Raw genomic sequence first — 27481 nt, 5'->3', positions numbered from 1 at the left:
CTGATGGCAAAGCTCGACAACGTATATATCTATATTATGAGCATCAATTAGAAATTTATTGCAGGAATAATTAAAAAATAATATATATTATTTAGATTATAGCACACATAACTCACAAAAGCATAAAAAGCCAAAGCTGAGACAACAAAGTCAGTCAAAAAGTCAACTCTTAAATAATATGTTGACAAATTTTTGCAAGCTTTAACACCGAAAATATTTATAAAATCAATTGCAACATATTTACTTATTTGCATGTCAACATGTTTTTGGTGAACTACCAAGAAACCGAACAAGCGCTTCAAAATGTGTCCAACTTTGCCTTAACCGCAGCGCAAAGCAATTAAAATCCGACAGCCGCAAAGTATGCAGCAAAAAGGCAGCTTGGGTCGCAGGCTGACTTGGAACACCCTGTGGCTCAGCTGCAGCCAGACGGACTTCAACTGGAACTTCTCAGTCATTAGCATAGTTAGCAGAACTTTTTGCACATTGCACACATACATTTAAGGCGAAAATTACCATAAACGATATTTCATTCATTTGCCAGACTTGACTCGAGACTAGAAAAGACTGCAGGCACAATGAATTAATTCGCACAACCACGTGGACAATGCCACACTGTAAATACTTCTTTCTGTTTTTTTTGTTTGCATCTATATGTTAACCCATGGTTAAATGCGTGCCGGCACGCGCCGACTGCCCTATAAATAAGCAGCAGCAGCAGCAGCAGAAGACAGCGACCCCGTGTACCTCTCTCTCTCTACAGACTTATTTATTTATAAGATACCAGAAAAAACAAAAAAAAAAAAAAACAAAACAAGAGTCGTGGTAGACCGTCGGAGGGCACAGGAGGTTGGATCGTTATGCACGTAGCTCTTGGGGAATGTCTTGAGTTATTTTTGCACCATTTAAGGCCTGGTTGCATCTTCATTTATTTGATTGCCTTTTACGCGACGAATGCTTAAAAATAACGTGCTAACGTGCGCTTGCGCTACCTACCCACTCCCCAGCCATCTTGAGAGACTTGGCCAGTAAGTAGTTCAGCGACAGCGACTGCAACAGGTGCCCCATTCAATAGACAAAATGGGGCATTCATTGGCTGCCAGCTAATTTAGTTTGAACAGAAATCAGAATTATTTGTTTCACTTTTACTACCGCAGATACTGTCTCTGCAATTATGCATTAACTTATGGCCAACAGACAGACGGACGGACAGACAGACAGACAGACAGACAGGAGACAGGAGACGGGCAGGTGCCGCCATGTTGCTTAGTCATCCAGCCAAAGATGGCTGACAGTGGCAATTAAACAGCGGCGACAATTTGGTGGCCAAATTGAAATTTTAAACACCGAACATGTGACTCCGCGCCAGGCCAAGGCTCGCTTAGAAATCAGATAATTAAAAAAAAGAGGGGGGGAAAAAAAGTATATGTTGAAAATATTGTAAAAAGGCAGACAGCCAGACGCTCATAATTGCTGGCAGTCTCAGTTTACAGCTAGTGCAGCCAGACGACGACAAACAACAGCAACAACTACAGCGAGTTGCATGTGCATATCATTTAAATAACTTTTAGAAATGCAAAGTGTGAAACTGCAGAGACCAAACTATATGCCCATGCCCGGACAGCAGCCAAGGCGTCTGGGCCGACTACCTTATTCACCTGCCACAGGCCACTGGCAGCAGCAGCAGCAGGCAATGGTCCATATTTGGATGCAACTCTTAAGGACAGCAGCAGCGGCAGAGGCAGCCGCAGAGGCAGCCGCAGAGGCAGCATTGGCATCAACATGCACATCGTCTGCGACGGCCTCCAGACAAACGGCAGACATGTGAGATATATGCACTTGTCTCCTCCCTTTGGCTGGCATGCTCCGCGCACAGTCTGTGCTCTCTCTCTCTCTCTCTCTCTCTCACCCTCTCTCTCTCTCTCGCTCGCTCTCTATGTGCGCATTCATTGTCAATTTTGACAATCAACAAGATGCGACTACACACACGCCTGTTTAAATGCCAACATCAACATTACTTACCTCGGCCTCGGCCTCTGTTGCCTCTGTTGGCACTGCCTAAGCGTCTGCTACGACGGGCTGTCTGGCTCGGGGTCTGGTTCTTGGGTCGCTCCTCCACTCGGTCTCTGGTGGCATGAGTACGCGCACTCCGGCTGATTCCGGCTCTGGGCTGATTGGTGCCGGGCAGAAGCCAAACGACGGCACGCGAAAGTCCTAAAAACCGAAAAAACCAAAATGCACGAAAATTAATAACAACCAGAAATGCAAAAAAATATATACAAAAAAAAAAAAAAAAAAACAAATCAAATGTGGCTTGACACTGCAGCGCGTATACCCTGCAAATGCGCCTGGGTATTACATAATCAAAGATAAATATGTTGAATGCTATTCAAATGGAAAATCATCAACGTTTATGATCAAAACTAATATTATAAATTAGCTCAAAAATAAAAGGTTTAGCTTAAGATTTGATCAGAAAAAATTTAATGCACAAATATAATATAATAATTATATATTAATATAAATAAATTAACATATTAAAAAATTAAAATTAAATTCAAGGCCTTACATTTAAATTTCAAATATTTATTTTTTATATTTTATCAATAAAATTATAAGATTAATCAATCGTTAAATTTTTAATTGATATTTTAAAAGCTGTTTTTAATCAAATGTCGATTAAAACTCATTATTTATATTTTATTCCATTTATTAAACTTTAAATAAATAGAAGAGAGAATTTAATAATTTAGGCATAACACGATAATTATAAGCTTTTAAATCTCTCTTAAATAAATTGATGTAGAATGAAACAGTCGCAACATTTAAACATAAATCAATTTTTTTGATTATAAGTTTATACAAATTTTATTTATGTGCCAAGAGGAAGAAAAACCTACTAATATTATGTAAAATAAAATATAGCTTAATCAAAGAACTTTTGAATGATGTGATTATATATAAAAGTTCGACTACAAGCTTTTAAAAGGGTATTTCATTTTAAGAACTCGTCCCATTTCTATGCAAAGATACTATTCCTAACTTCAAGACAACAACTGGGGCTAATAAACCAATTGCCGCACACATGTCCAGTTCTATCTGAAAGTATTAGAGCTCAGAGCTAGGGTATATGAGGAAAAAAAACAGCAACAGCAGCAGCAGCAGCAGCTGAAAGACAGCAGCACGAAGAGGCGACTGCAACGGTAGCCAGCCAGCGGGCATAAAACAACAACAATAACAAATTGGCTCCTGGTCTTTGCATTCCACATGCAATCTGAGACAACAATCACGACAACTGCATTCGGCCACTGCAGCCGGCACCAGCAGTGGTAGTGGCAGCAACAGTAGCTGTGGCAGTGGCAGTGGCAGCAACACGGGCAACACCGGCAACACCCAAGTGCGGGGCGCTGTTCGCTCGAGCAGCAACAACAGCAACCGGCTAACTAACCAACTTATTGACTTGGCTTGCGTCTGCCACTGCCACTGCCACTGCCACTGCTACTGCTACTGCAACTGCTACTGCTGCTGCTGCTGCTGCTTCTGTGTCCGGACCCGAAGTCTGGTCTGGTGTTGTGCTGTCTGGTCGCGCCAGGCGAAAAATCATGTATGTATTTTTAATAGACCTCTGGCGTGCGGCTGCTGCCGCTGCTGCTGATGATGCCTCCAACTTTGCCTTATTATTTTGTGATCTCATGCAATGCCTGTGGTGTAACCCCACCCCTCCACCCAACCACACCCCTTTACAATTATATCAATTATGTGTTATATTGATGCTTAAATTTATTGTGCGATTACTTGGCCAAAATGCATAATAACCAAGTCTCTTACTTGGTTCTTCAATTTTGTACCCGACGTTGCTTAAAGAACTATATATATATATATATATTGGTTAAATTGGTCAGAGATTATCGAGTGCTCAGGTTCAATCACCTATATACCATATGCTGATAAGCAGACTGATCCATTAAGTGCGTGCTAGATACGCGTTATGCTTATATTCATTTTTATTTATAGAAAATGCTTGCGGCGTGGTAATTGTTTCTGATAATTGCGTTTAGCACACAATCTGAAGTTGAAGTGGTTTACTGACCAAATGTTTTTTTATTTTATGGCCAGCTACTGGTCTTGTGAGTTAGTTTGATTAGTTGAGTTTCCATTTTAATAGCCCAGCACAGAAGACCAACGCCCACACACCTGCTACCTGTCGCCAAAGTGGCAAAAAGAAAAACATTTAAGAATGCTTTTCATTTTTCGTCAAGCCGGGACTACTCGACTGGCCGATGCACTATAGCACAAATCGATATTTATCGATGCAAGCTTAGAAATCTTAAGCAAACTTGACCTGCCTTTGGCCTAACTGACCTAAGGCTTGAAAATTTAAAATCTATGAGCATAAACTCAAATATAGACGAACAGCAATCGAGTTTATTTTATAGGGATTAGGCTTGAGTGTTAAATGTTTATCAGGGATCTGTTATAAGATTGATTAGAGTATTTTTACGAGGAGCTGCATATCAAATTTGCTGTCTCCAGATCTGAGTTTGATGAGGATACACACAGAGCGAGAAACAGAGAGATTGAGAGAGAGAGAGAGAGCCGGAGATAATGATAGGCAAATATTGCCAGCTTTCATATCTATGATATCTCATGTCATCATATCAAGAAGTTGTCGGAGTTCAAGTCTCTCTGTAACCTCTCTGTCTGTAGCACACATTCCTACAAGAATTCCCGTTTCGTATACCCTTTTTTCGCACATGTTTCGTACTCGTAGATTGGAAAGAGCTACAACTTAACCAAATGGTGGTTCCCCCTGAAGTGGCGAAACGTGGACAACGCACCTGTTAATGACCAGCTGAAAATTGTTGTCGATTGCTTAAGTTAAATCTTTTTTAACTAGCGTGAGACATGCCGCCTTGTCAAATGCAAAAAAAAAATAAGGAAAGAAAAATAAAAATAAATTGTATTTTCTTTTTATACAACAAAACAAAAATAGCAAATTGAAAGTAGAATATTTAAATATAGTTTTTTTGCTAGCAGACAAGATCAAAGGGAAACTACAATTAACACTAGTCTAACCGGCAATTACAATGTTTTTTTTTATGCTCGTGCCGGAGCTCTGTGCCCCGCCCCGCCCTGCCATGCCCTGCCCTGCCCTGCCCTGTCGGGGGGTTGTTGCGTGTGGTCTTGGTCTAGCCTTGAAATTAATGAACTATCGAATGCTGCCTTTAGCTTTGACTCATTTCGCATTCCAATTGTCGTCTACATAACAGTTTTGACTGCCTCTGATTGACTGTTTATTTTGCAATTTTTTTTTTTATTTTAGCTTTTTTTTCGTCTGTGTGTGTTTTCGTTTATTATTGTCCACGAAGTGGGGCAAATTTTATGCAAATGTGTGAATAAGTCAAATAAATAAACATTATTATATAAACGTCTCGACAAATGTCGCGCGCATTTGTTTTTTTTTTTATTTTATTTTATTTATTCTAAATGCCTTTCTGGGGGTCTGTCGATTGAAAGAGCTCGTTCCGTTTCGTATTTTTACTTTTTTTTTGTTGTTTTTTTGCCTTTTTCCAGCTGAGATTATGATCTGTATCTCTTTGAGCATTTGATGCGATTGCAACTTTGCATAACAGACGACGTCTGGCCGCGCAGCCCAGCCCCAGCCCCACCCGCACCCGCACCCCCAGCGGCATGTAGGTGTTTCATTTCAAGCCTCAACAATGTGTACACTTATAATGCATAACAGCCAGACAGACAGAGAGACAACCAGAGAGACAGACAGTCAGACAGTCAGAGAGTCAGCCAGAGTCGGTGTGAAATCCAGACTTTATAAAGTGCTCCAAATTATACAATCATTTTGAAATTCAATTTGGTCCAGACAGCACAAAAAAACCCAAATACAAAACTTTTTTTTAGAAAACAAAAAAAAAATAGTATAGTATCTAAAAGAATCCGAAACGATGACATGTGATAAGCGTGTTTTCTTCTTTCTTTTTCGTTTTGTTTGGCTGCGCGAGCAGCCGAAAGTAAATAAATAAATAAATCAAGAACGTCCTTGAAGTCGCGCTTGTGATTTCCGTATATGCAAATTGAAAATAATATTATTGAATGGGTTCTGCAGCAGCAGCAGCAGATATTTGGGAAGTGCTTGCAACAAGATATATGTGGTTCATTCTGTTTACATCTGAAACCGATTAATGGGGTAGTAAATGCAATCTATAGATATATGTATGACAAACTGAGGCTGATTGTGTGAATGTGACGATTTGTAGGTTATTGTAAGTAATGATAAAAGGATCTGTTTTTTAAAGAATGTGGCTAAGGAAAGCTGTTTGAGCTTGTTCATCGAAGGTTTTTTGTTCATTTCCGATTAGTTTTATGCATTTTATTATATTTTATTAAAGTTTATGCATGAAGTCTTTTGTCAGATATAAGCAAACATGGGTCTTCTATAATTTATTATAAATATATAGATCATTTATTCACGCTCTCGAATGTTCGAATCAATTATTTTGCATACTTATAATAGTAATAAACAACTGAACTAAGCTTGTCCTCAATTTAACCCAAACACATCCAAATTATCCTTTACAATGTCCACATCGTAACTCAACCCACAATATCATTGGCCATCGTGGGTTAAAGCCGTGCCAGGCACCGCCTGACCCCATACGCATCTTAATAGATTATTTCCGCCGATTTGCTTAGATATATCAAACATGTATGTTCCCATCAAAATGCCTACTAAATGACACGCACTTCTTCAATTCACGCACATTCTCTAGATAACCAAATTTGACCAAATGGTGTATTGTACTCAGCAGGCAATGTCAAGCAAATCAAGAAGACAAATCTTCTATAGATTACACTATAAAGCCATGCGTATAAGCCACTTCAAAGAAGAAAAAAATTTAGCAAGCGAAAAAAAAAATGAGATTATGATAACGAAATTAGCTCAGGCAATTGAAGTATCAAAACAATTTGATTAAAGTATATTAGGTGCGTGTTGAAATCAGTTAAACTCTTATGTAATCAGCTACGCACTTAAATGCACAATGCCAAATGAAATCAAAGTTCAAATGGCAAAAATTAATTTCGGCGAACCCAATTCAGTATAGTTAATCGACCAGATTTACAATTACACTTATCAAACTATCAAAAAAGCATACAAATAATACTTTAAATTATGGCTAATAGTGGGCACTATCAGCCCTGGTCGTAGTATTTATAGCTAACACTATCGAACTCGGCGAGTGAATTGCCAAATCTCAAAAAATGCCGAAGTCCCAATTATCAGAGCAAAGGCATCTCGAGCAGCGTCCAATACGAATATCACTTTCTTTTGCGATAAGAAACGAGCTTACACGCACACACACACACACACACACACACACACACACACACACAGCGAAACACTCACGCACACAGATAAGATAAGCAAACACACGGAAAGGCAACGCGACAGCAGCGCTGACGGCGACAGCGACGCAACAGCAGCAGAGATCCTCTCAACAGCAGCAACAGCAACAACAGCAACAACAACAGCGACGGCAACGTTGATTTTGATTGGTCGACGACGTCGGCAACACAAAATCCGAACTATCAGCCCGAAGCGCTGCAGCATATACACTCGGAAAAATAAATGTGTTTGCGTTTGCAAGCTGAATTTCTTATCACATAGCTAAATGAATCACAAATGTGACTAAACAAAATAGTTTTAGTGCTGTAATTAAATTTTGAACGATTAATAAACGAAATTATATTATAATGTTAATAAGCAATGCTTGGAGCAAAGTTTGATAGAATATAGAAAAAAATTAATATTTAAGTAAATGTACTTATTATGAAATAAAAAAAATTCCAACTCAACTCAATAAATGATATAAATAAATGTTATTATAAAATGTATTATAAATATTTATTGTTTAATAAAGCTGTTACTTTATTATATAAAGCTGCATAAGAGTTCAGATTGAAACGAATTAGTTTTGCACTTTGATTATCTTTAATTGCAAGTCGCATACGTTGGCTTAGCAACAGCGAAATTTCTTGCAGTGCAGCCGCGCAGCGCTTTTACGACCATAACAAAGTAGGTATGCCCCGGCACAACCAAATATTTTCTTATTTAAGACTAAAAAACGACTCGTGCAAATCACTTCATACTTGGTTCTTAGAGTGAACACATCTAGAGGCAACAAATTCAAAAAAGAAAATAAATGCAAATAAAACTAAAATCGGCTAAGATATTCATGCGGCAGTAAATGTAAAATAAAAAAATCACAACTTTGATGTTGGCTTAAGATATGCCATAGCAAAAAAAAAATAGTGTTGATAAACTTTTTACTAAAGAAAAAACAACCAAAAACAATGCTAACAACTATTGTGTTGTAGTTTAAAAAGTGCTGGAAAGTTTTGTGTGAACCAAAAAACTTTGAATTTTTAACTGCAATTTGCGGAGCCCAGGCCCATTGTCAAGAACTTGTCAAGCCAAATCGTAAAGTCAAAAAAAAAAAAAGAAAAAGAAAGAAAACAACAAAAAAAAAACAATGTCAAGTGTTGTGTTGTGCTGTTGTGAGGGCAGCGGCCGGCGTTTGCTATTGCTGCTGTTGCTGTGCCTGCTCCTGATGATGTCCTGCGATGCGGCACGCATCAATCGCTCGGCCTTCATGGACGGCGACGTGCACTCCGAGGTGGTCGATCCCAACAATCGCACTATCTGGAACATGTTCAATCTAACCGTCGAGCAGGTCAATCGCATTACCAACGGCAGCAATCCCAGTGGCAAGGGCGAGACAACACAGGCAACCAAAAATCATTTGCTGGATCACCTGGCCCGGCAGCGGTAAGTACCCGTTGAAAGTCCAGCGTCGAGCCGGCGTGTGCCGGCAAGGGCTGTCAATCATTTCAGCTTGAAACTATTTTTTGTCACCCCACAACTTGAAAGCGGCCAAAAATAGAACTCTATAAAAAACGAGACACACACAAGAAATAAACCAAGCCAAAAAAAAAAAAAAAACATATTAAGAGCATTTCTGAGCTAAACGAACAAAGCAGAAAAAAAAAACAGTTGCGAATTTAGAACAATAAACAAATTGTGAAATGAAAAAAATTGTGGGAATTTTTCAACGAGTGCACGTTGCAATTAAAATGATTTTTCTTGAAATACGTATAAACAGAAATTTAACTATATAGAATTGGGCAATTTGAGCGAAACATTGTTGGCTGTTGTGCTTGAATTGTCCAAAAACAAAATCAATTGAAGCAATTCAAGGCCAAAACCATATGCATTTCACAAATGTGGCCAAGAACCCCCAGACAGTTTATCCCCATACATACATATATATATATATATACCAATACACTTATAGATATAGTATATAGCTTTATGGCTGATCTTGCGCCTCAATTCATATAATATTTAACACGATTTGCCCAAATGCCAAACGGCCAAATTAATAAACAATAAACACATGTGTGAATATTAGGGCTAATAAAATATATTTATTTCCACACGTGTTGCCGCCTCTTATTGATAAGTGTGCTAAAAATATTTTGGAGTCCCTCGCCGACCTACCCCTACTCTGTAGCCCCAAAGTGTTGGCTGCTCTGATAAGCGGCCGATTGATTCCAATCTGGCCCGACTGACGGCTGTCAACACCTGTCCCAACTAAATATCAAACTGTTCTGTCTCCTATGACAACAAAGACCCTGTCAAGAGTGGGGAGGCGGCTGTAAACTCATATCTTTAGCTTAAGCCTAAGCTGCATTTGTATCTGTAGCCGTTTATCATTGTATCTATCAGATACTACTTACAACTGGCGAGCACTGCTGCACAAAGCAGACACACATACACACACACACGGGCACACACAGGCAGAGACGAACTGGCTGCAATTGCAACGAATTCCGTCGCCGGCCTCTGCGTATTTGTGTACGTCCATGTGGCCGGCTGTCTGGCAAATGTCTGGGAACAGTCTGGGCCATGTCTAGCTGGCTCCGTTAATGAACTTTTTGTAGGTCGTTGCTATGCGAGACACATGCGGGCCCATGGGTAGACAAACACACAATATACATAACTATATATATGCATAATAATAATAAAAAGATATTCCTGTTACCCCGTTTAATAAACAAACTGCAACAAAAACAAAAAAAAACAAGAGACAGGCCTAAGAAGCATTTGATTAATGCTCAGATACAAAGCTACAGATTTAACTTGTATAATGTGATTTATCTACACTAGCATAGGGTATTCGAAGTGTGTCAGGAAATTTTTGCGTTTCAGTGACGAACCCATTCGGTATTTATTTTCCTGATCTACATCAACAATCAATCTAAATGGGCATGTCCAACTGTTTCGAAATTATCCAGCCTCCCAGTTCCGAAACTAATTGAGTGTGAGTCGATTTTTTGTTGTTGTTGCCACAGGCAGTGCACATATAAAAGCCAGACGGATCGCATAACTTAAAGTTAAATAAGACTTTTGTAGACTAAAACTCTTTTCTTTTCGAAAATATTTGTAACAGCTGCTGAAGTTGAGCCAGCGACTTTTCGCTTGTTGGTTCGACAAAAAAGAAGCTCACAATTTTTTGTAAGATCTTCAGCCAGTTAATCAGAGATTATATATGCTAGTCCTCTATATATAGGAACAATTGGTAATAACTAATTGCAGATCATATCATATATACTCTATATATATATATCTTCTGCTTTAGGGTATTTCAGCTTCGGCCACCCACAACTAAGTCGTTTTTGTTTTTTCTTGTTTCATCTTGTTTGATTGCTTTGGCTGGCTGCGCAGACACAAAACGCTCGCCAGTTATAATTATGACGTATGAGTAATATCGAGACATGGGCACATGGTCATATGTTTGCCCACACTCAGGCTCAAAGCTGAGACTCAGACTTATAGACTTGGATGCCTCCTTCTCCTTCTCCTACTACTCCTCCGCCTCCTCCTCCTGCCCTCCCTTGCCCGTCAAAGCAAACAGTTGTAGGCGTATGTTTTGTGGCTACTAAGCGACGCGGTCTACGGTCTGCCAGTCACTGTTGCCATTTGTCTGAGTCTCGTCTGACTAGCTGGCTGACTGACTGACTGACTGACTGACGGGCATGCCGGACAACAGACGACCGACGTCGGACGACGGACGGCGACTACGACTACTGTTCGTCGACGCATGATAATGAAGTGCAGCCGGCGAGACACTGTCTAGCCGCGCATTGTATATGCGCACACACAAGCTGAGGCTGAGGCTGCGGCACAGACTGTGGCTGCGGCTGTGGCAGTGGCAGTCAGCCAGACAGATGAGTTGTAGGCAAGACGACGCATGCTGTGGCCAAAGGCACACAGACGGGCACAAAAAACAAAAAAAATAAATAAATAAAATATAAGAAAAAAGAAACAGAAGCTGCAACCAAAGCAACCACACAAGGCCCGGGCAGACAGCGTTAACGGGGGGCAGCGAGGCGCTTGAATTTCAAAAATGATGCACTTGGAATGCACGCAAAGAGCAACAGCTTAAGTAATACTTAAGTTGCCAGCTTGCCAGCTTGCCAGTTTGCCAGCTTGAAATGCCCACCAAATGGAGGCCAGAGATTCACCTGTGCCACGAACTACGCCGCGGCGCATGCTCAATTGGGGGACAGACCAAGAGCGAGAGACAGAGAGAGAGAGAGAGCAAGAGACTTTTGGCCAGCTGCTTGCAGCTGCGTGAGTCACGCCAGTATGCTAAGGCTCCTGGCCTGACTGCGACTGCGACTGCGACAACAGCGGCTGCTTCTAGCCTAGCCAATAAAAAGCCACAACCTCGTACAACAAGGCGTCTAGACAGGCCCCAGACAGACAGCAGAGCGAGCACTGAACATCGAACACTGAACAGCTACAGCCGCAAGTCAACAGCAACAACAACGACAACAACAACAACAACGAGTTTTCAAGTTCATGCCACAGCAGTTAGCAGACAGTCGAAACGTAACTCCTCAGCGGGCCATTTTATCTGGCAGGCATTCCTTGGCCCGATCGCACGTTGTATAAGCCAAAACATAAATATGCGACTCGTATCTACATAAGCATATGTATATCTACATATAACTATATATGCGTACATATATATCTATCTATATATAAGTGCGTTAATAAGCCAAAGGCGTTTATGGTCTCTCTTGCGTCTTGGTCTTAGCTTGGCTACGACTTTGGCTTGGCTTTGGCTTGGTTCACTTTCAGTGCATGTTCCCATAATTATTTTGGCTAGACAAAATGCGCCGTAGGCAACAATCAGCTCAAGACTGGCAACAATATCAACAACAACAACAACAACACCAACTGAACAACAGCTTTAAGCCAAATAAATAAAAAAATTATACTTTAAATACATTTTTCAGTCATATTTATTGACCGCATGACCAACAATTTTTAATCAGTTTTGATTTTTTGCCTGCCCCCGCGAGTAGTTGTTGTTGTTGTTGCTGTTGTTGTTTTTTTTCTGCACAAAATTTTATGCGCAACTTTTGCAAAGCGCGTCTCAATTACCGATCCAGACAGACATCACACACACAGACACACAATTGTCCCATTGTGCGCCTGTATGTGTGCCAGATTAGATCATAGCTACAGTTGGATACGCGCCAACTATTGTTGTCCGTCTCCATCTCTCCCCCTCTCTCTCTCTCTCTCTCTCTTTCTCTCTGTCTGCTGGTCACAAATAATATTCGCCGTCTCGATAGCTTTTTAAGTGACAGCGGCTCTGAACTTCATCTTCCTTCTCTGCTGTCTGTCACTTATTAGATACATATGTGTATCTGCTAGTACAAAAAATAGTATCTCAAAAGTGCCACAGCGTAAGTTTAAGCTAGTCTAGTTGTAGTTCACGAGTAGTTCGTTAATTGAATGTCGCTTTAGATCAAACTTTTAAGTGCTGATGCATGTTAAGAAAGTAAATTAAAACGGCAACTCATAAGAGCAAACTGAGCCAAATTTTAGCTGCAAGCTAACTACTCTAATATTGATATAAATATTTATTTATGATTTTATAAAAATTTTATTACTTTTACAATTTACAAATTTAAAAACTAAATAAATAGGAAATATAAAAACTTCTACAGCTAAAATCCTTACTCAAATTTTAACATGAATGTTAACAGACTTAGCATTAGGTTTACAGAGAACTTCAAGCAGCCTGTATATTTACAACGAGCTACTATAAAATCTTTAAATGCAGACTAAAATTTGGAAATATGTTGAATTCTCTAGAACTTTCGCATTAAAAGTTTTGTAAGATTTTTTCGGATTTCTCTGCCTGTTATAATTCTCCCAGATCCCAAATATATTGTTAGTTCTAGTTTTAAGAATTTGAGATGCGCTGCCGTTGACATATTCAGTTTCTATTGCTTTAGAGCCGAGCGCGTAAAACACACAACCCAATTTCCACAACAAAAATAAACCAAAAGAATTAGCTTATAAAGAACTAGACGTTCACGTTGATCTGTCGCACTGTCCGTCTGTCTGTCTGTCAGTCTGAATAAATTGAATCAATGCGCTATAAAGCAGCGCTAAATGGCACGTTTTCATTTATGTACAGCGCTTCTTGTTGTTGTTGTTGTTGTGCGCCAGTTACGACAACGCTCAAATGTCAATTAAGTGGACTTTACATAAACACTTGAGCCAAATTAGTTAGATAGTCGACGCAGTCATAGATCGAGTCACAAATAGTTGGCATATTTAACAAAACTAGCTGCCTTTTCTGTTTTGCGCAATTGCAGGATTAACGAGATACGCTCACGCATACGGATTGCCGTGTCCAAGCCGGATGGCAATGAAAGCCAGGCTCCGATCGAGCAGAACCGATCGTCGCACGCAAAGGCCGGCTATCCGCTATGCAATGGCGAGACGACACCCCTCAACTGGCAGCAGTCGACCAATGTGACCCTGCAGTTTGCCAGCAGCGTTTTCCAGCAGCATGGCGACAATCTCAACCTGGACAGCGCCATTTTGCGCCTGTACAAGATGAACCCAAAGGCAGCGGCGACAGGCGGCGCGGGGCAAGCAGCAGCAGCGTCAACACCAGCAGCGACTGAGGCAACTCCACCCTGTCGCGAACCCTTCCTCGAGTCGCAGATACGCGTCACCGTGTCCATTGTGCACCAGCAGAAGAAGAAACGTAAGTTAGGTGCGTACCTTCTATACCCATGCCGGACGGATAGCTTTATAAACCTCTTTTTTCTTCTCTCTTCCACAGAGCGCAAGAAGCGCACCTGCAACACAATCATGCTGAGCAGCACCAAGACCGGCTGGGTGGACATCGATGTCAAGTGCGCGCTCACCTACTGGGCACAGCAGGAGCAGCAGCAGCGGCAGCAACAGCAACCGCAGCAGCAGCAGCAGCAACAGCAACTGCAACAAACGCACTCGCATCTGCCCATTGAGGTGGGCCTGCTGATGATTGAGGTGCACGACGATGAGGAGAATCAATTGCTGCCCGGACTCTATTTTCAGCCACCCACTTGCGATCAGGCAGGTAAGCGTGTTGTTAGCCAAGCTTTAACTAAACTGCCAGACATGTGTGGAACGTCAAAGAACAGAGCTCGATATATCCCCAAAAATATTCTCAACTCCAGGCCAGGCCCCCAAAACTGTGTGACATAACAGGCGCAATTTATTTACATTTCGACAAAATAAAGGTCAATCAGATTCAGCAGGCTTTCTGTTTGTTCCCCACCCCCCACTCTCTCTCGCTCTCTTTCTCTCAAACTTCCGAACAGGCAGACAGAAAAAAAAACAACATTTTTTCCGTAGAAATCGAAAGCGCAAACCTCTGCCCAAAAGTTCGTCGTCGCATTTTTGACGAGCTCAGCAAATGGCTAGACTTGGAAAAACTGCGACTGCATTTAATTGCGAAAAATGCAAAATAATGCAATATTTATGTACATATATATATGTGTGTGTATATTGAAATATTGAAATGAATGCAAGCACGTTTTATATGTGCTCGCGTCTGTCTGGTGAATATCGCTCTATATATATATATATATATATCTTTCGGTGTCGATTGGCACTTACGAAATTCGCGATTCGTTTCTGCTCTGCCCAAATTGTAACCAACAATGAATCTTACAAGCGGAAACAATTAGTATTCAATAGTATGCGTGTCGCAAGTTGTTGTTGGTAAGATATGCACACACACACACACACATACGCTCGCTCGCTCGCTAGCTACTAATGCAAATTGCTTATACGCAACGTTGTGCGTGCTGATGTTTTGTTGCTGCCGCTGCTGCTGCTTATGCAGCATCTGCCTTATGTTTAACTATTCATTCTTATTGCTCTAGCTGTTGTTGTTTTTATTATTGTTGTTGTTGTTATTGCCGCGAACTAGCTAAGAGATAGCCGCCACTTGCATGTTTGCTCTATATTCTCGCCTGTTTTTGTTGTTGTTTTTTTTGTTTTGGTTCCTTGTTCAGTTGAATTATGCATGCACATTTTGTGTCTTTTCCTTTATTTTAATCGTTTGTATTTAATGTGTCTTACAGATATTGCAGTCCCATGGTCCGTCTACGGACCAGGAACGACTATGCCTAGTATGGAAAACAACACAGTGTCCAGGTAAGAATTGCAGAAAAAATTGCCTGATCAAATTTTCAGATAAAGTGAGAAACTTCGTTTTTATGAGATAACCTCGCCCCCAGAATAAAGTAGTTTTATGAATTAATCTAACTTCCTGCGCTAAAAAGTAGGCAATACATATCATCAGCAGCCAAATGATTTTTACAGAAAATGTTGCCTACTTTTGGGCTGACATTAAACATTATTGAGTAAAATTAATAAATAAAATTTTTTTGTAACTATTTCGATAAAAAGGAGATTAACAAAGTTATCTGACATAATGAATAAATATTTCGTATAATAATATAATAAAAAGTATATATAATAAATTACTGATAAATTTGCTAGCATTATTTGATATACAATCGAACCTTTTCGCCAACAGATGCCCAAGATTAGACGTTAGATTCTTGGGTAACGGTCTGCTGACGAACAAGAGCTTTGAGAACCGAACCAATGGCAGACTGGAGACCCTAAAGCATCAGGTGCTCCATCAATCGCGCAGTCGGGAGCATTTCAATACCGAATCAACCACATTGAATTCACCCACAATTGACAACAATCTGGAGAATAGCGAGAACGAGAGCGAGGAGAAGGAGCAAATACATCATCATCGTCGGCGTCATCATCATCAAAGTGTTGAATGTGCCGCTGCAATGGACGCTGATGAATCCTATCAGCAATCGGAATCGCAACATCACTCACGGGCGCATCATAACCACCATCACCACCAACAACTACACAACAATCAGAACCACAATCATCAACATCATCATCATCACAAGCATCGTCATGCTGTGCAGAACGAGGAGTAGATAGGTGAAGATCAATGGCTCCTTGTGGCCACACATGGACACAATTATCAATTCCATGGCACATGCATTCACCGATTCATATCCCACATGCTGGTCTTTAATAGTTTATTGTTTTTGTATCTTTAGGGCCAGAGTTGACTTAATTAGTTTTTTAGTTCATGTCATGCATGCTTTTATTAATTTTTTTTTATATAGTCTAACTTTATTTTTAACAACTTGTTTAAGTTAAAAATTTTGACAAATTATTCGAAATTTGTATCTTTTTATACATATATATTTTTTTTTGTGAGAGTATACATATATGTATATACATATATATGTATATGTATATTTGTATATTTATATATGTACACATATTGTTTTATATCTCTCTTATATTAGGAGTCTGTGATTTAGATGTGGTTGAATTTTTTGCTTAAATTATCATAGAATTGTTGGAACCTCAAAACTAATTTCGATACGAATATAAAAAAGTAGATATATATACATATATATATATACTATATATTAAAAATACATATTATTCAAGCAGTTGGCCCTTGCTAGCAAAATATAAACAAATGTTAAAAAAAAAAAAAAAACTGCATTTGAATTTAGAATGCACGAGTATTTGCAAGGACAATGCAATTATATTAGGCTAAACAACCCATGAGTATTTATACGCACACATACAGTTTATATACATACATGCAAGCATAAGCACGCACACACACACACACACACACACACACACACACACACACACACACACTAGGTTAAAAAGTGCCTTCCTTTTAATAGAGCCACAAAACGTGGTGTGTTTAATTATCAAACTTTTCTTAATCTCTCAAAATTCCTGTACATACTTTATTATAATTGGAAGAACCACAAGTTCTGCTCAAAAACTCATGATTGTTTTTTTCTCTAATTACGTATTACTTAATTAAACTTAACACCTTTTATAATATAACCAGAAAAGCAAATCGTAAACAGCTAAGCTTATAAGTACAAATTCTATAACTTGGCATATACAAAACGATAACAATTATATTACCTATAATAAAATCAATTCACAAAAAAAATAAAGAGTACCTAACGTGTTTTATTATCTCTATTTCCGAGCTGTTCTTTTTCATATAATTGTTTGCTCAATACTTTGTTCAAGTGGGACGTTAAGTTGTCTTGAAATCACATCACTTTGATAATCCACACTCGAATCGACTCAATATCTATATATATATAAATAAATTACTATCAATGATTGCGTTGGGCTTATCAAAGTGTCCACCCAACGGCAGATATCCACAATGGAGATTAGCACATCGAGTCGCTTGCTTACAGATATGATTAGCTCAATGACATGTGATTAAATATGATATGCATATAATTTAGCCAAAGAGCTCTCTTAATTGCTCCCTCTCTTTTTATCTCTCTGTAACACTCTCCCATTTCTCTCTGTCTCCAATTTCAACGTTACTTTTGTAGAGTGTGACGCTCTGAAGTTATCTTCTGAAAATATCAACATTTGCACTCAGGTGCCTCAGCTGATAAGCCAACAACAAAAGAGGCTAGAATAATATATTCTAATCAGAATACCCAGCCAGCGCTGCCAACTCATTTATTGACTGACTGTATATTATAACGTTCGCATTATTAAAAGTTTTTGCGGTGGAAAACGAACTGGACTTAAAGCCCGGCATAACTATGCGCCCTAAAATGGTTCAAGAACAAACGAACCTCAACTGAACCATTAAAAAGAAAAATGACTGTTCAAAAAAAATTTTTTCTAATTAAAAATTTTAAGAAATTCGCATTAAATAAATGTAATTGTGTTAATTTTTTTAATTTTAATTATGATGAATTAAAATTCTGTTGAAAATTAAGAGAAAGTATAGAAAAGTGGGCTCAGGAACCGCAGGCGATAAAAATAGCTTTGAACCGTGCACACTGAACGTTTGTTCAGCTTGGAGCAATTATTTACAGGGTATTTTCAAAGCATTGAAACACATTATAGAGGGTATTTTAAAGCCATTTACATGCATTCTGTTATTATTTTAATAAATACTTGCAGGTATTTTTAATCTTTTGTTTTTATTGAACCAATACACCCGTTTGTCGCTTAGGCACAGGCTATTTGGTAGCAAGCGCAACTTTTATAAAGGTTTTTGGTAGTTACAGGTTTTAGTCTTGCCACGACAGTCGATCAGTTAATATGGACTCGCTGCGACATTACCTGAGCTGATGTTTCACCAACTGGCATATCATTAATTTCGTTTAACATATGTGCGTGTTTTTATATACTTGACTATAACTCAAATACCTGGCAGTTAAAACCAGCGAAGGTTGTAAGCAAACGCAGTTGAAAACGTGTTTGCTACGCTATAAATGAGATAACAACAATAATAACAGATATAAAGGTGAATTACCTGCAATTCGTAACGAATTCGTTTAATATTTCATTCATAATAATAAAAAAAAAAAGTTACAGAAAAAAACAAACAATAAATATAACTACCAAGAACTGTAAAGTGACAACACATGTGTCAAGAGACTATCGTGTGCATTTATTATTGAAACAAGTGTTTTTGCAAATCTTTTAATTGGAAAAGTTAAGAACAGTTTTATAATTGGCTGGCAATTTAAGAAAATAAAAATAAAGCTGCTTGTGCCGTGAGAATTTAAATTACGTCAGGGAATTTTGAGATTAGCTTAATGGCCAATTATTATATGAACCCTTCCAATGACTCACATTTTAATCTCGAAGGGTTAACGTTTATGGCTAGGGTAATTCATGGGAAATCTGATTGCGCTATCAAGGCTGAAATCGATTTTAACATTCAATTATATGGCCAATGTCATGTTTTTGTCGCAATTTATGGTAGCATACATCCTGTGCCCATTCTGATTTACGATAACGCCTAAATATTTATAACGGCCCTAACCTCAGGCATATAACTAAACAACACAGGATTACAAGCAACCTTGACCACAACTGACTTTCGAACCACTTAAGAATGGTGCTCCACGTGCTGTTCGGTTTATCGCGACCAGTTATCGGTAATATATGCCCCAGGCATGGGGTAATTTTATTTCGTACATACTTGAACGCATACTAAAGCTTAAAAGCAAATAATCGTAGTTCCTTGTTTGATAAAGATTAGGAGAGAACAACAAGAGAGATCTAGTCGTGCATATTCGACTAAGAGATACCCAGCAATCGTTGCAAACTTTCTTGATAAGTTATTTTGTTTCATTTTTGAGAAGAGTTTTCCAAAAATTGAAAATATATTTACTGCAAGATATTCTACATCTCGAATTTGAGGTCTCTAGCTCTTATCAGCTTCGAGTTATGCCTAAAAAACGAATTTCGATAACGATTTGTATCACGAAAACAAGTTATCGATAACCTAAACCTATGTTCAACATTGCAGTCTCTAACCCTTACAGACCTTAAGATCAACAAGCTCATACAGAAGGACTGACATATAAATACAGCTAGATCGACTCTTCCGTTTTTTACAGACATTTGCTCAAAAACAATTTACTCATTTTCAATGAGGGTTCAGAGTATAATAAGCCAAATATACTTGTATATGTCAAGATAATCTATATCTCGATCGGTCCCCAGCTGTCGATATAGATTTTTATCGATTTCGTGGTAACGAGTTATCGGTTGCTTTAAATAAACCCCATATGTTCGCGCATTAACAGATTCTATATTTAAAATTCCAAGCCTTTATAGACTTTTAGATGAACAGGCTTATACAGACGGACGCACAGCCGGATCGACTCTTCTGAACGTTACAGAAACTTGCACAAAACCAATTTACCCCGTTTACCCATTTTCTTCAATGGGGGTTCAGTGTATAATATATGTCAGTTATGAAGGTTTTAAGTGCAATGGCACGCTCTAAGAACGAATGTTTTATCGTTATCAATGTTAAAATCGCAACCTTTATATAATTTTAGATGGAGAGTAAAACTTCAACAGGTGCCATTAACAATGCTTATGAATTGGATCAGGTATGTATACTACACAATACGTAGAATTCAATTGAATTAACTACTTACCCCATTTTTTTGATTGTAGACTGAAGTAGCTAACCCAAATCGTGAATTACATAAGGTATGTCTGCGCAGCTGTTCCTTTGAATATATTCCATTATATATGTATGTATGTCATTGCTTGCAGACTGATTATCAAGTTGATAATATCCATGATCATGAACCAATGCAGAATGGTGGCGCCACGGAAAGGCAGGGGAACAAAAAATTGATACGTTGGATTAAAATAGGTTTTCAAATACTTTTACAAATCGGTATTGTCGGCTACTTTTCCTATGCCACATATCACTATCACGATCTGAGTACGTATAAAGCCCAAAAATATATATAAATAAATAAATACAATAAAATTAATTTCACGATTTTAGCCAGTTTGTGAATCGAGTTTGAACCTTGACTCAAATATTTGAGTTCAAATTCGGCTTACAGCCTGAATGCCTATATATGTACCCAGCTTAATTTTAACCATATTTTATTCATTTTAACAGATAAATATGACTGCAAATATAATATTAATCTGCCGCTATGTGGCATACGATTCTGCACCGGCTATGGCATGCTCGTACTGCTGCTGGGCTTCATCTATTTGGGTCTATTCTACTATCTGATATTCAAGCCCAAAGTTGGACGATCATTGCATAAGAACTATCTGCATCCAGCGTCCGTTAGATGGCATAAGTTCTCCAGAACGCGGTGAGTGAGGTTGTATGTCCACATACATATATATATATATATATATATTAAAATATATATACAGACAGAAGAATTTAGTGCTTGAATCAAGTAGAACCAGTCATACAGGTGCGTTAATACCGAAAATACTTGAACCCAAGCATGCATTTTTTTATATCTTGTTAATCTGTTTTCAAGTACGAAATCAGCTTTTGTTTGACTCAATGTTAAGCCTAACTCATTTTCACCACGGAATAAGACCGAGTTATGGGGGTGGGAAATTTTGACCTATGTCTATATAGGATATTTGAGCGTACCATTTTCACATGAATTTTGACTAAAAATAATGTTCCCATATTTAGATGCCACATTGATTTAGAGGACAAACCATGAAGAAAAAGGCAAACATCTTGAAAATCGGATGAGATTTGACCGAGTTATGGGGGGTGGGAAATTTTGACCTATGTCTATATAGGATATGTAAGGGCACCATTTTTACATGAATTTTGACTAAAAAACAAATGTTCCCATATTTAGATGCCACATTGATTTAGATGACAACTCACGAAGAAAAAAACAAACCTCGTGAAAATCGGATGAGATTTGACCGAGTTATGGGAGTGGGAAATTTTGACCTATGTCTACATAGGATATTTGAGGGTACCATTTTCACATGAATTTTGTCAAAAAATAATGCTCCCATATTTAGATGCCACATTGATTTAGAGGACAACTCACGAAGAAAAAAACAAACCTCTTGAAAATCCGATGAGATTTGACCGAGTTATGGGAGTGGGAAATTTCGACCTATGTCTACATAGGATATGTAAGGGCACCATTTTTACATGAATTTTGACTAAAAATAGTGTTGCCAGATTTAGATGCCACGTTAATTAAGAGGACAATTCATGAAGAAAAAACCAAACCTCTTGAAAATCCGATGAGATTTGACCGAGTTATGGGGGTGGGAAATTTTGTTCTATGTCTATATAGGATATATGAGGGTACCAATTTTACATGAATTTTGACAAAAAATAATGTTCCCATATTTAGATGCCACATTGATTAAGAGGTCGAACCATAAACAAAAAGCCAAACCTTACGGAAATCGGTTGATTTTTGACCGATTTATGGGATTGGGAAATTTCGACCTTTGTCTACACTATATCTGCTATAATTTACATATTTATCTAATCCTTTCTTTTACAGCGTCGTTTCGACTGCCTGCATCGTGATATTGCTCATACTTCTGGCCATATTTTTGTTCTTCGAGACGAGGGAAAATCCGAAAAAGCTGATCTCCTTGGTGGCGCCATGTTTCTTCGTATTCTGCGGCTATGTGTTCTCCACGAAGCGCAGCGCCATCAAATGGCGTATTGTGGTTACGGGCATTACGTGCCAGTTTCTGTTGGGCATCTTCTGCATACGCTGGGAGGTGGGTCGCCAGATCTTCGAGTGTTTGGGCAACAAGGTGGCGACCTTTTTGGGTTATGGCACGGAAGGTGCACGTTTTGTGTTTGGCGATTTTCTAATTGACAATGACGTCTTTGCCTTTGCCATATTGCCAGTGATCTTCTTTTTCAGCTTCTTTATATCGGTGCTCTACTATTTGGGCACCATGCAGTGGGTGGTGATCAAGCTGGGCTGGATACTGCAGGCGATATTGGGCACAACGGTCTGTGAGAGCGTTACGGCTGCTGCCAACATATTTCTGGGCATGTCCGAGAGTCCGATGCTAATAAGACCCTACATACACAAGCTGACCAAGAGCGAGATACACAGCATTATGGTGTCGGGCTTTGCCACCGTTTCGGGCACCGTGCTGGCCGCATATTTATCCTTTGGCGCATCTCCGGCGCATTTGATCACATCATCTGTGATGGCCGCGCCCGCCACACTGGCCATATCCAAGCTGTATATGCCCGAAACTGAGGTTAGCCAAACCTCCAGCGATACCATAGAGCTCGAGAAATCGTAAGTTCAAAATATACATCCATCGATGCCTTGCATGCTAATTGACTCCTCTTAATTCCAGCGAGGATGCCTCTTTATTGGATGCCGCTTCGAGTGGCGCCTCCAATGCCGTGCCCATTGTGCTGGGCATTATTGCCAATATTGTGGCCTTTGTGGCATTCGTTGCCTTTTTGAACGGCATTGTCAGCTGGCTGGGCTTTCTCATTGGCCACGAGGAGGTGGACTTTGAGTGGATATTCTCCAAGCTCTTCATACCGCTGGCCTGGGCCATGGGCGTGCACAAGGACGACTGCGATAATATTGCCAAAGTGATCGCCACCAAGACCATCATCAACGAGTTTGTGGCCTACGAACGTTTGGGTCTACTGATTGAAAATAATCAAATTCAAGTGAGTACTTTTCGTAACTGGAAACACATTGGGAACAGAGTCCAGGCTAATCAGCATTGGTTTTGTTGCAGGCTCGCAGCGCCGGCATTGCCACCTTCGCCATCTGCGGCTTTGCCAATCCCAGCTCCTTGGGCATACTCATTGGCTCCTTGAGCGCGATGGCACCCAAGAGGCGGTCCACCATCACCTCGGTGGCCTTTCGCGCTTTTATCGTGGGCAGCATTGTCTGCTTCATATCGGCCAGTTTTGCAGGTGAGTGGCATGCCACAATAGCTGCAACTATGGCTACAATCTCTTTTCCTTACAGGCATTTTAATCCAGGAGGAGGAGCAGCAGGTGATTTATACTAAAATCTTCGAAAAACTGGGACAGCGCAACGTGACCAGGTTTAAGTTTAAACTTAGTTAATATATAGACTTACTTAACTAGAATTTGTTACAGTGCTTAGCTAATTGCTGTTATCATATCTGCCTGAATAAGACAGATTTTTTAATTAAAAAACGTTTAGATTAATTAAAAACGGCGAAAGGATTTTATTTACACATGAGGCCGTTTTAGTATAAAACGTGGTTAAAACCAAATCTGAGCCCTGCGTCAGTTAATTCATTTGCACTGCAAACTTAAGTGAAAACCGGCAGAGTCGCGCTTTCGATTAATATCGATAAATATCGAACTAAGCAGTGTTCAAATAAACTATTCACCAAACCCGAAGCCATTCATTCAAACAAAGAGACCTACTCGAGTCAGCAACATGTTCGATCCAACAAGTTCGATGTTGGCGACAAAGCTACTGCCATATGAATTTATGTACTCGTTATGGTTTCCCGGTCTTGTTGTTTCTACTCTTCTACATACTATAGCACCGAATCGCCGATCGGACAAACCTAAAGTAACACTGCGACTTTTGGACGGCAGCATTGTCAGCTTCACTTTAGCCTCTATTTCAGATAGGAATTATGATTTACTCTAATGCCTGAAGCGTTGTCTAGTAAGTCCAGTTCAAGAATCTGAGTTGGATAAGCTGAACGGAAAGTTCGTGGAAGTTTTAAGCTCGGAAAATGAAGATGTGTGTAGGCATTAAACCTATTTTCAAATCATGAAATGTTCTGCTCTGGCAATAAGTGTTTTAAATTGTTAACAATACCACTTAGCTGCAGAAGATCGCTTGCATCTAGTTCAGGGGAGCACTCGGCCAATTGCTGTGCATTCTGCTCAAGCAGTCGAATTAATTCCTTGGGCTCGTGTTGAGCACGTTTGCGCTTTAGGTTGCCCTGGTTGCCCTGGTTGCAATGGTGCGTTTGGTTTCTTGCATAGTTTAATTTAGCGTAGTTAATGTCAAGCTTGTCCGAGTTGGTTATAAATGGAGAGCACTGAAATGGCTGCACTGCGTCTAATAGCGGACGCAGCTCTGTAGCAATTGCATGCTGCTCCGCCAGAGACTTAAGCTGCGCATTGTCGCTGCCTTGGCAGGCATGCAGAAATCTTTGCACGTGCCAGCAGCTATTTGCAACAGATTTCGACAGCGTAACTGTTTGTAATATGCGGAGCTTTGTAGCTGGGCTGGCTTGTAGCGCCAGCTTAAAGTAAACATTAGCCAGGCGTTTGCACGATTCTTTAAGCAGCAGCTCCTTCTTGCTGCCAGACACTTGCAGCAGCCAGTCCACTTGACCCGTTGACAGCAGCTCCATGAGCGCCAACTGTAGAGGCGAATTATCAAGTTAATTGTATTCATTAACCAAAATATGCTTAACTTACAATTTCGTAATACTGCTCAATATCGCTCAGTGGGTCGTTGAGTAAGCGCTGCAAACGCAGCAGCCACAGTCGCTGCTGTTGCTCCGCTCCGGCGCATACACAGTGCAAATAACGATAGTTTCGTATATTAAATGCGGGCGGCTCATTATTGCTCAAACTATGGAAATATTTGAGCATGCGTCTTACATGCACTTCACTTAAATTCTGTGAAAACATGGCATACGAATTATTGCACTTGATCCAATAGTTTGTGGCCTGCGTGAGCGCATTATTACGCCAGCCCGATTGGACCTCTTCTAGACTGCAATACAACTAGAGTAAATACAAATATCTATATGTATATATATGTATAAATGCCTAACCGAAAGCTCAGCATAAGCACATCCGCGCAGACTTGTGACTTTATGATGTCCTCTTGAAATAGTCCAGCGCAAAAGTAATTGTACAATGTGGCGGAGCAGGCCACATGCAAGAGACTACCGAAGGATTCCAATATTCGTTTGTAACGCGCGGCATTGATAAAATTATTACCATCTAAAATTAACCAATAAGTTAATGTCAAAAGAAATGATTTTATAATTTCACTTTTACCTTTGCACAAATACTCAAATACTTTTTGTAGAGTCTGGCAGGTAGGCTGACTAAGTTCTTGATGATCCATGATGCATACAGTTACATAATCCAAGCAGAGCTCATTATAATCATCAGTCGTTTGCTCTGACGCAGACAGGCAAACAATCAGGTGCTAAATATAAACTAATAAATTAGGCAGTCAAATAGTTTAAGCAAATTTAAGAGCTTGCCTTTTGAAAATCTTCGAGCTGATAGAACAACTCATAAATTTGCATGATATATGGTCGCATATATTTAGCTAAAAGCACGGGCATATCTGGGCCCACATCATGGCTGGGTTTACTGAAAGCGATACAAACACAAGTTTATCTAAAGTTTGTCAAGAAAAAGCAGGTTGTTCTCTTACGTTTCACCACCGCTTAGCAGCAGCATTATGGCTTCCAAAACAGTTTTATCCATGTGCGTAACACCGCTTCCCAATAATTTGTGTAACATGATCAAATAAACCTGAGATACTTTTAAATATTCCTCCATCTTGTCCACCGATGTGTCCTGCTAAGAGAGTTTATTGAATTAAACGACATGATTTTTATATTTAAGGACTTTGATCAACCTGTTGATAAACCGCCTCCAATTGATTAAGAACCGTGTCGCAGAGATGCAGCACTGTCTCCTGCAGCCAATCGGGCATGGCTTTAGCTTCATTCCGGCTGGAGTTGAGACAATTGTAGTGTGTGCATATATTCGTCATGGTCTTGCTGGTTTTTACAAAGGCATGCAGGTGTGTAACTTTAACACTTAGAAAATCTGCAATCTCGACCAGCTGGCGCAGCACTGACAGAGCAAGTATTGTTGTTATTCAAATGAATTAATTTAAATTATAAATAAGCACACATACGAGGAGTTATGCGGGCATGAACTTGTCGGGAAGTGGCGGTAACCTCTTGCAGCAGACATAAAACCGACAAATGCAGCTCGATGGCCACCGGTTCATGTTCCTTGAGCGCCTCCACGTTGTTTTCATTGCTGCAGAGAAATTAACAGATACATTTGTTAATTATAATCATGGATTATCTATTGATTCCACACTCACCTCAGCTGCAGACAGCTGTAGACAATGGCAAGCAGAAAAAATGCTGTTGTGTGCACCAAACGTTCGCCAGCTGTCAGCAGCTTGGCCTTTGCCCACTCAGCAAAGCCCAGTGCATCATTCAGCAGTAGGATGAAATCGCTGCAGACAGCCTTGTTCTCTGGCGTCACATCGCCTTTCTGTAAGATAACGAGACAAGTTGAGGCAGTTGCTCGAACTGTGCGCAGCACTTACCAATCGCAGAAACCACTCATATAGGCACTTGAAAACGTCAATACAGCATTCCGCCTCAGTAATATAGGCTCTTAGTAGCTTTCGTAGCCAGAGACTCAATACTTCCACAGTTTTAGCGTTAAGTTCCTCGAGACTTTTGTTGCAAATTTTTATTGCGGTTTGTTTTGAAACGCATGTGGAAACATCTTCGCAATCGAAACATTGCAGCTCAGCAAATGTTATGCTAACTAATTCAAGAGCAGGCTCCATGTTTAGAATTTCAAAAATTCAAATGATGTACATAATAAAATTGTGCTATTTCACAAAAACGCGCGTACGCCGAGTCGACCGCCGAGAT

General features: G+C 39.6%; 4 protein-coding genes across 8 annotated transcripts in view; 2 read left to right on the top strand and 2 right to left on the bottom strand.

Annotated features, from left to right (window-relative positions):
• Positions 1-20619, bottom strand: part of LOC135432476 (putative sodium-coupled neutral amino acid transporter 11) — a 44528-nt gene extending 23909 nt beyond the window's left edge. For 2 of the 3 annotated variants that reach the window (XM_064688196.1, XM_064688198.1), the window contains exons 1-2: positions 20464-20614; positions 2023-2214 (exon numbers count right to left, since the gene is read on the bottom strand). The gene's annotated coding sequence lies outside the window, so the exon portion shown is untranslated. Of the gene's footprint in view, positions 1-2022; positions 2215-20463 lie in introns of all 3 variants that reach the window. The other variant, XR_010436909.1, reaches the window with a different exon arrangement.
• ana (anachronism) lies at positions 8174-17164 on the top strand. Of its 3 annotated transcripts, none has more exons than XM_064687422.1 (5): positions 8174-8842; positions 13759-14165; positions 14235-14509; positions 15526-15598; positions 15984-16144. In XM_064687422.1, exons 1-5 carry the CDS (start codon positions 8547-8549, stop codon positions 15995-15997), a joined length of 1065 nt encoding a protein of 354 aa, XP_064543492.1. In that variant the 5' UTR covers positions 8174-8546; the 3' UTR covers positions 15998-16144. The 3 variants fall into 3 exon arrangements, with proteins under 3 accessions (XP_064543492.1, XP_064543491.1, XP_064543490.1); XM_064687421.1 differs by having other exon boundaries at positions 8175-8842; positions 13759-14156; positions 14235-14513; positions 15984-17164; XM_064687420.1 differs by having other exon boundaries at positions 8176-8842; positions 14235-14513; positions 15984-17164.
• CNT2 (Concentrative nucleoside transporter 2) lies at positions 18570-24012 on the top strand. Its single transcript, XM_064688195.1, has 9 exons — positions 18570-18809; positions 20362-20415; positions 20483-20518; positions 20585-20759; positions 20946-21150; positions 22339-23103; positions 23165-23492; positions 23564-23744; positions 23800-24012. Exons 2-9 carry the CDS (start codon positions 20362-20364, stop codon positions 23898-23900), a joined length of 1845 nt encoding a protein of 614 aa, XP_064544265.1. The 5' UTR covers positions 18570-18809; the 3' UTR covers positions 23901-24012.
• LOC135431233 (uncharacterized) lies at positions 24002-27393 on the bottom strand. Its single transcript, XM_064686213.1, has 10 exons — positions 27145-27393; positions 26914-27089; positions 26719-26846; positions 26434-26654; positions 26227-26375; positions 26051-26162; positions 25839-25992; positions 25610-25781; positions 25248-25548; positions 24002-25189 (listed from the first exon to the last, which is right to left on the bottom strand). The coding sequence occupies exons 1-10, from the start codon at positions 27391-27393 to the stop codon at positions 24587-24589; spliced, it is 2265 nt and encodes a 754-aa protein (XP_064542283.1). The 3' UTR covers positions 24002-24586.
• Positions 27394-27481: the final 88 nt, after the last annotated feature.

This window comes from Drosophila montana, unplaced genomic scaffold, assembly GCF_035044405.1.
Source record: "Drosophila montana isolate Dmon_TW-CO22-7 unplaced genomic scaffold, ASM3504440v1 contig_3200_1, whole genome shotgun sequence".
Lineage (NCBI taxonomy): Eukaryota > Metazoa > Arthropoda > Insecta > Diptera > Drosophilidae > Drosophila > Drosophila montana.
Note: the sequence above shows the minus strand (reverse complement) of the source record. Positions and strands in the feature narration are given on the sequence as shown.

What these genes read in the sequence shown, in the direction of transcription:
- CNT2 (XM_064688195.1), top strand. Translation starts at nt 20,362, where the DNA reads ATGGAGAGTAAAACTTCAACAGGTGCCATTAACAATGCTTATGAATTG. An exon ending in ACCATAGAGCTCGAGAAATC is followed by an intron (nt 23,104 to 23,164) that starts GTAAGTTCAAAA and finishes TCTTAATTCCAG; the next exon opens with CGAGGATGCCTCTTTATTGG. An exon ending in CATATCGGCCAGTTTTGCAG is followed by an intron (nt 23,745 to 23,799) that starts GTGAGTGGCATG and finishes TTTTCCTTACAG; the next exon opens with GCATTTTAATCCAGGAGGAG.
- ana (XM_064687420.1), top strand. Translation starts at nt 8,547, where the DNA reads ATGTCAAGTGTTGTGTTGTGCTGTTGTGAGGGCAGCGGCCGGCGTTTG. An exon ending in GATCACCTGGCCCGGCAGCG is followed by an intron (nt 8,843 to 13,758) that starts GTAAGTACCCGT and finishes GCGCAATTGCAG; the next exon opens with GATTAACGAGATACGCTCAC. An exon ending in ACCCACTTGCGATCAGGCAG is followed by an intron (nt 14,514 to 15,525) that starts GTAAGCGTGTTG and finishes TGTGTCTTACAG; the next exon opens with ATATTGCAGTCCCATGGTCC.
- LOC135431233 (XM_064686213.1), bottom strand. Translation starts at nt 27,393, where the DNA reads ATGGAGCCTGCTCTTGAATTAGTTAGCATAACATTTGCTGAGCTGCAA. An exon ending in GTGCTTATGCTGAGCTTTCG is followed by an intron (nt 25,549 to 25,609) that starts GTTAGGCATTTA and finishes GTTGTATTGCAG; the next exon opens with TCTAGAAGAGGTCCAATCGG. An exon ending in TTGAGCAGTATTACGAAATT is followed by an intron (nt 25,190 to 25,247) that starts GTAAGTTAAGCA and finishes TCGCCTCTACAG; the next exon opens with TTGGCGCTCATGGAGCTGCT.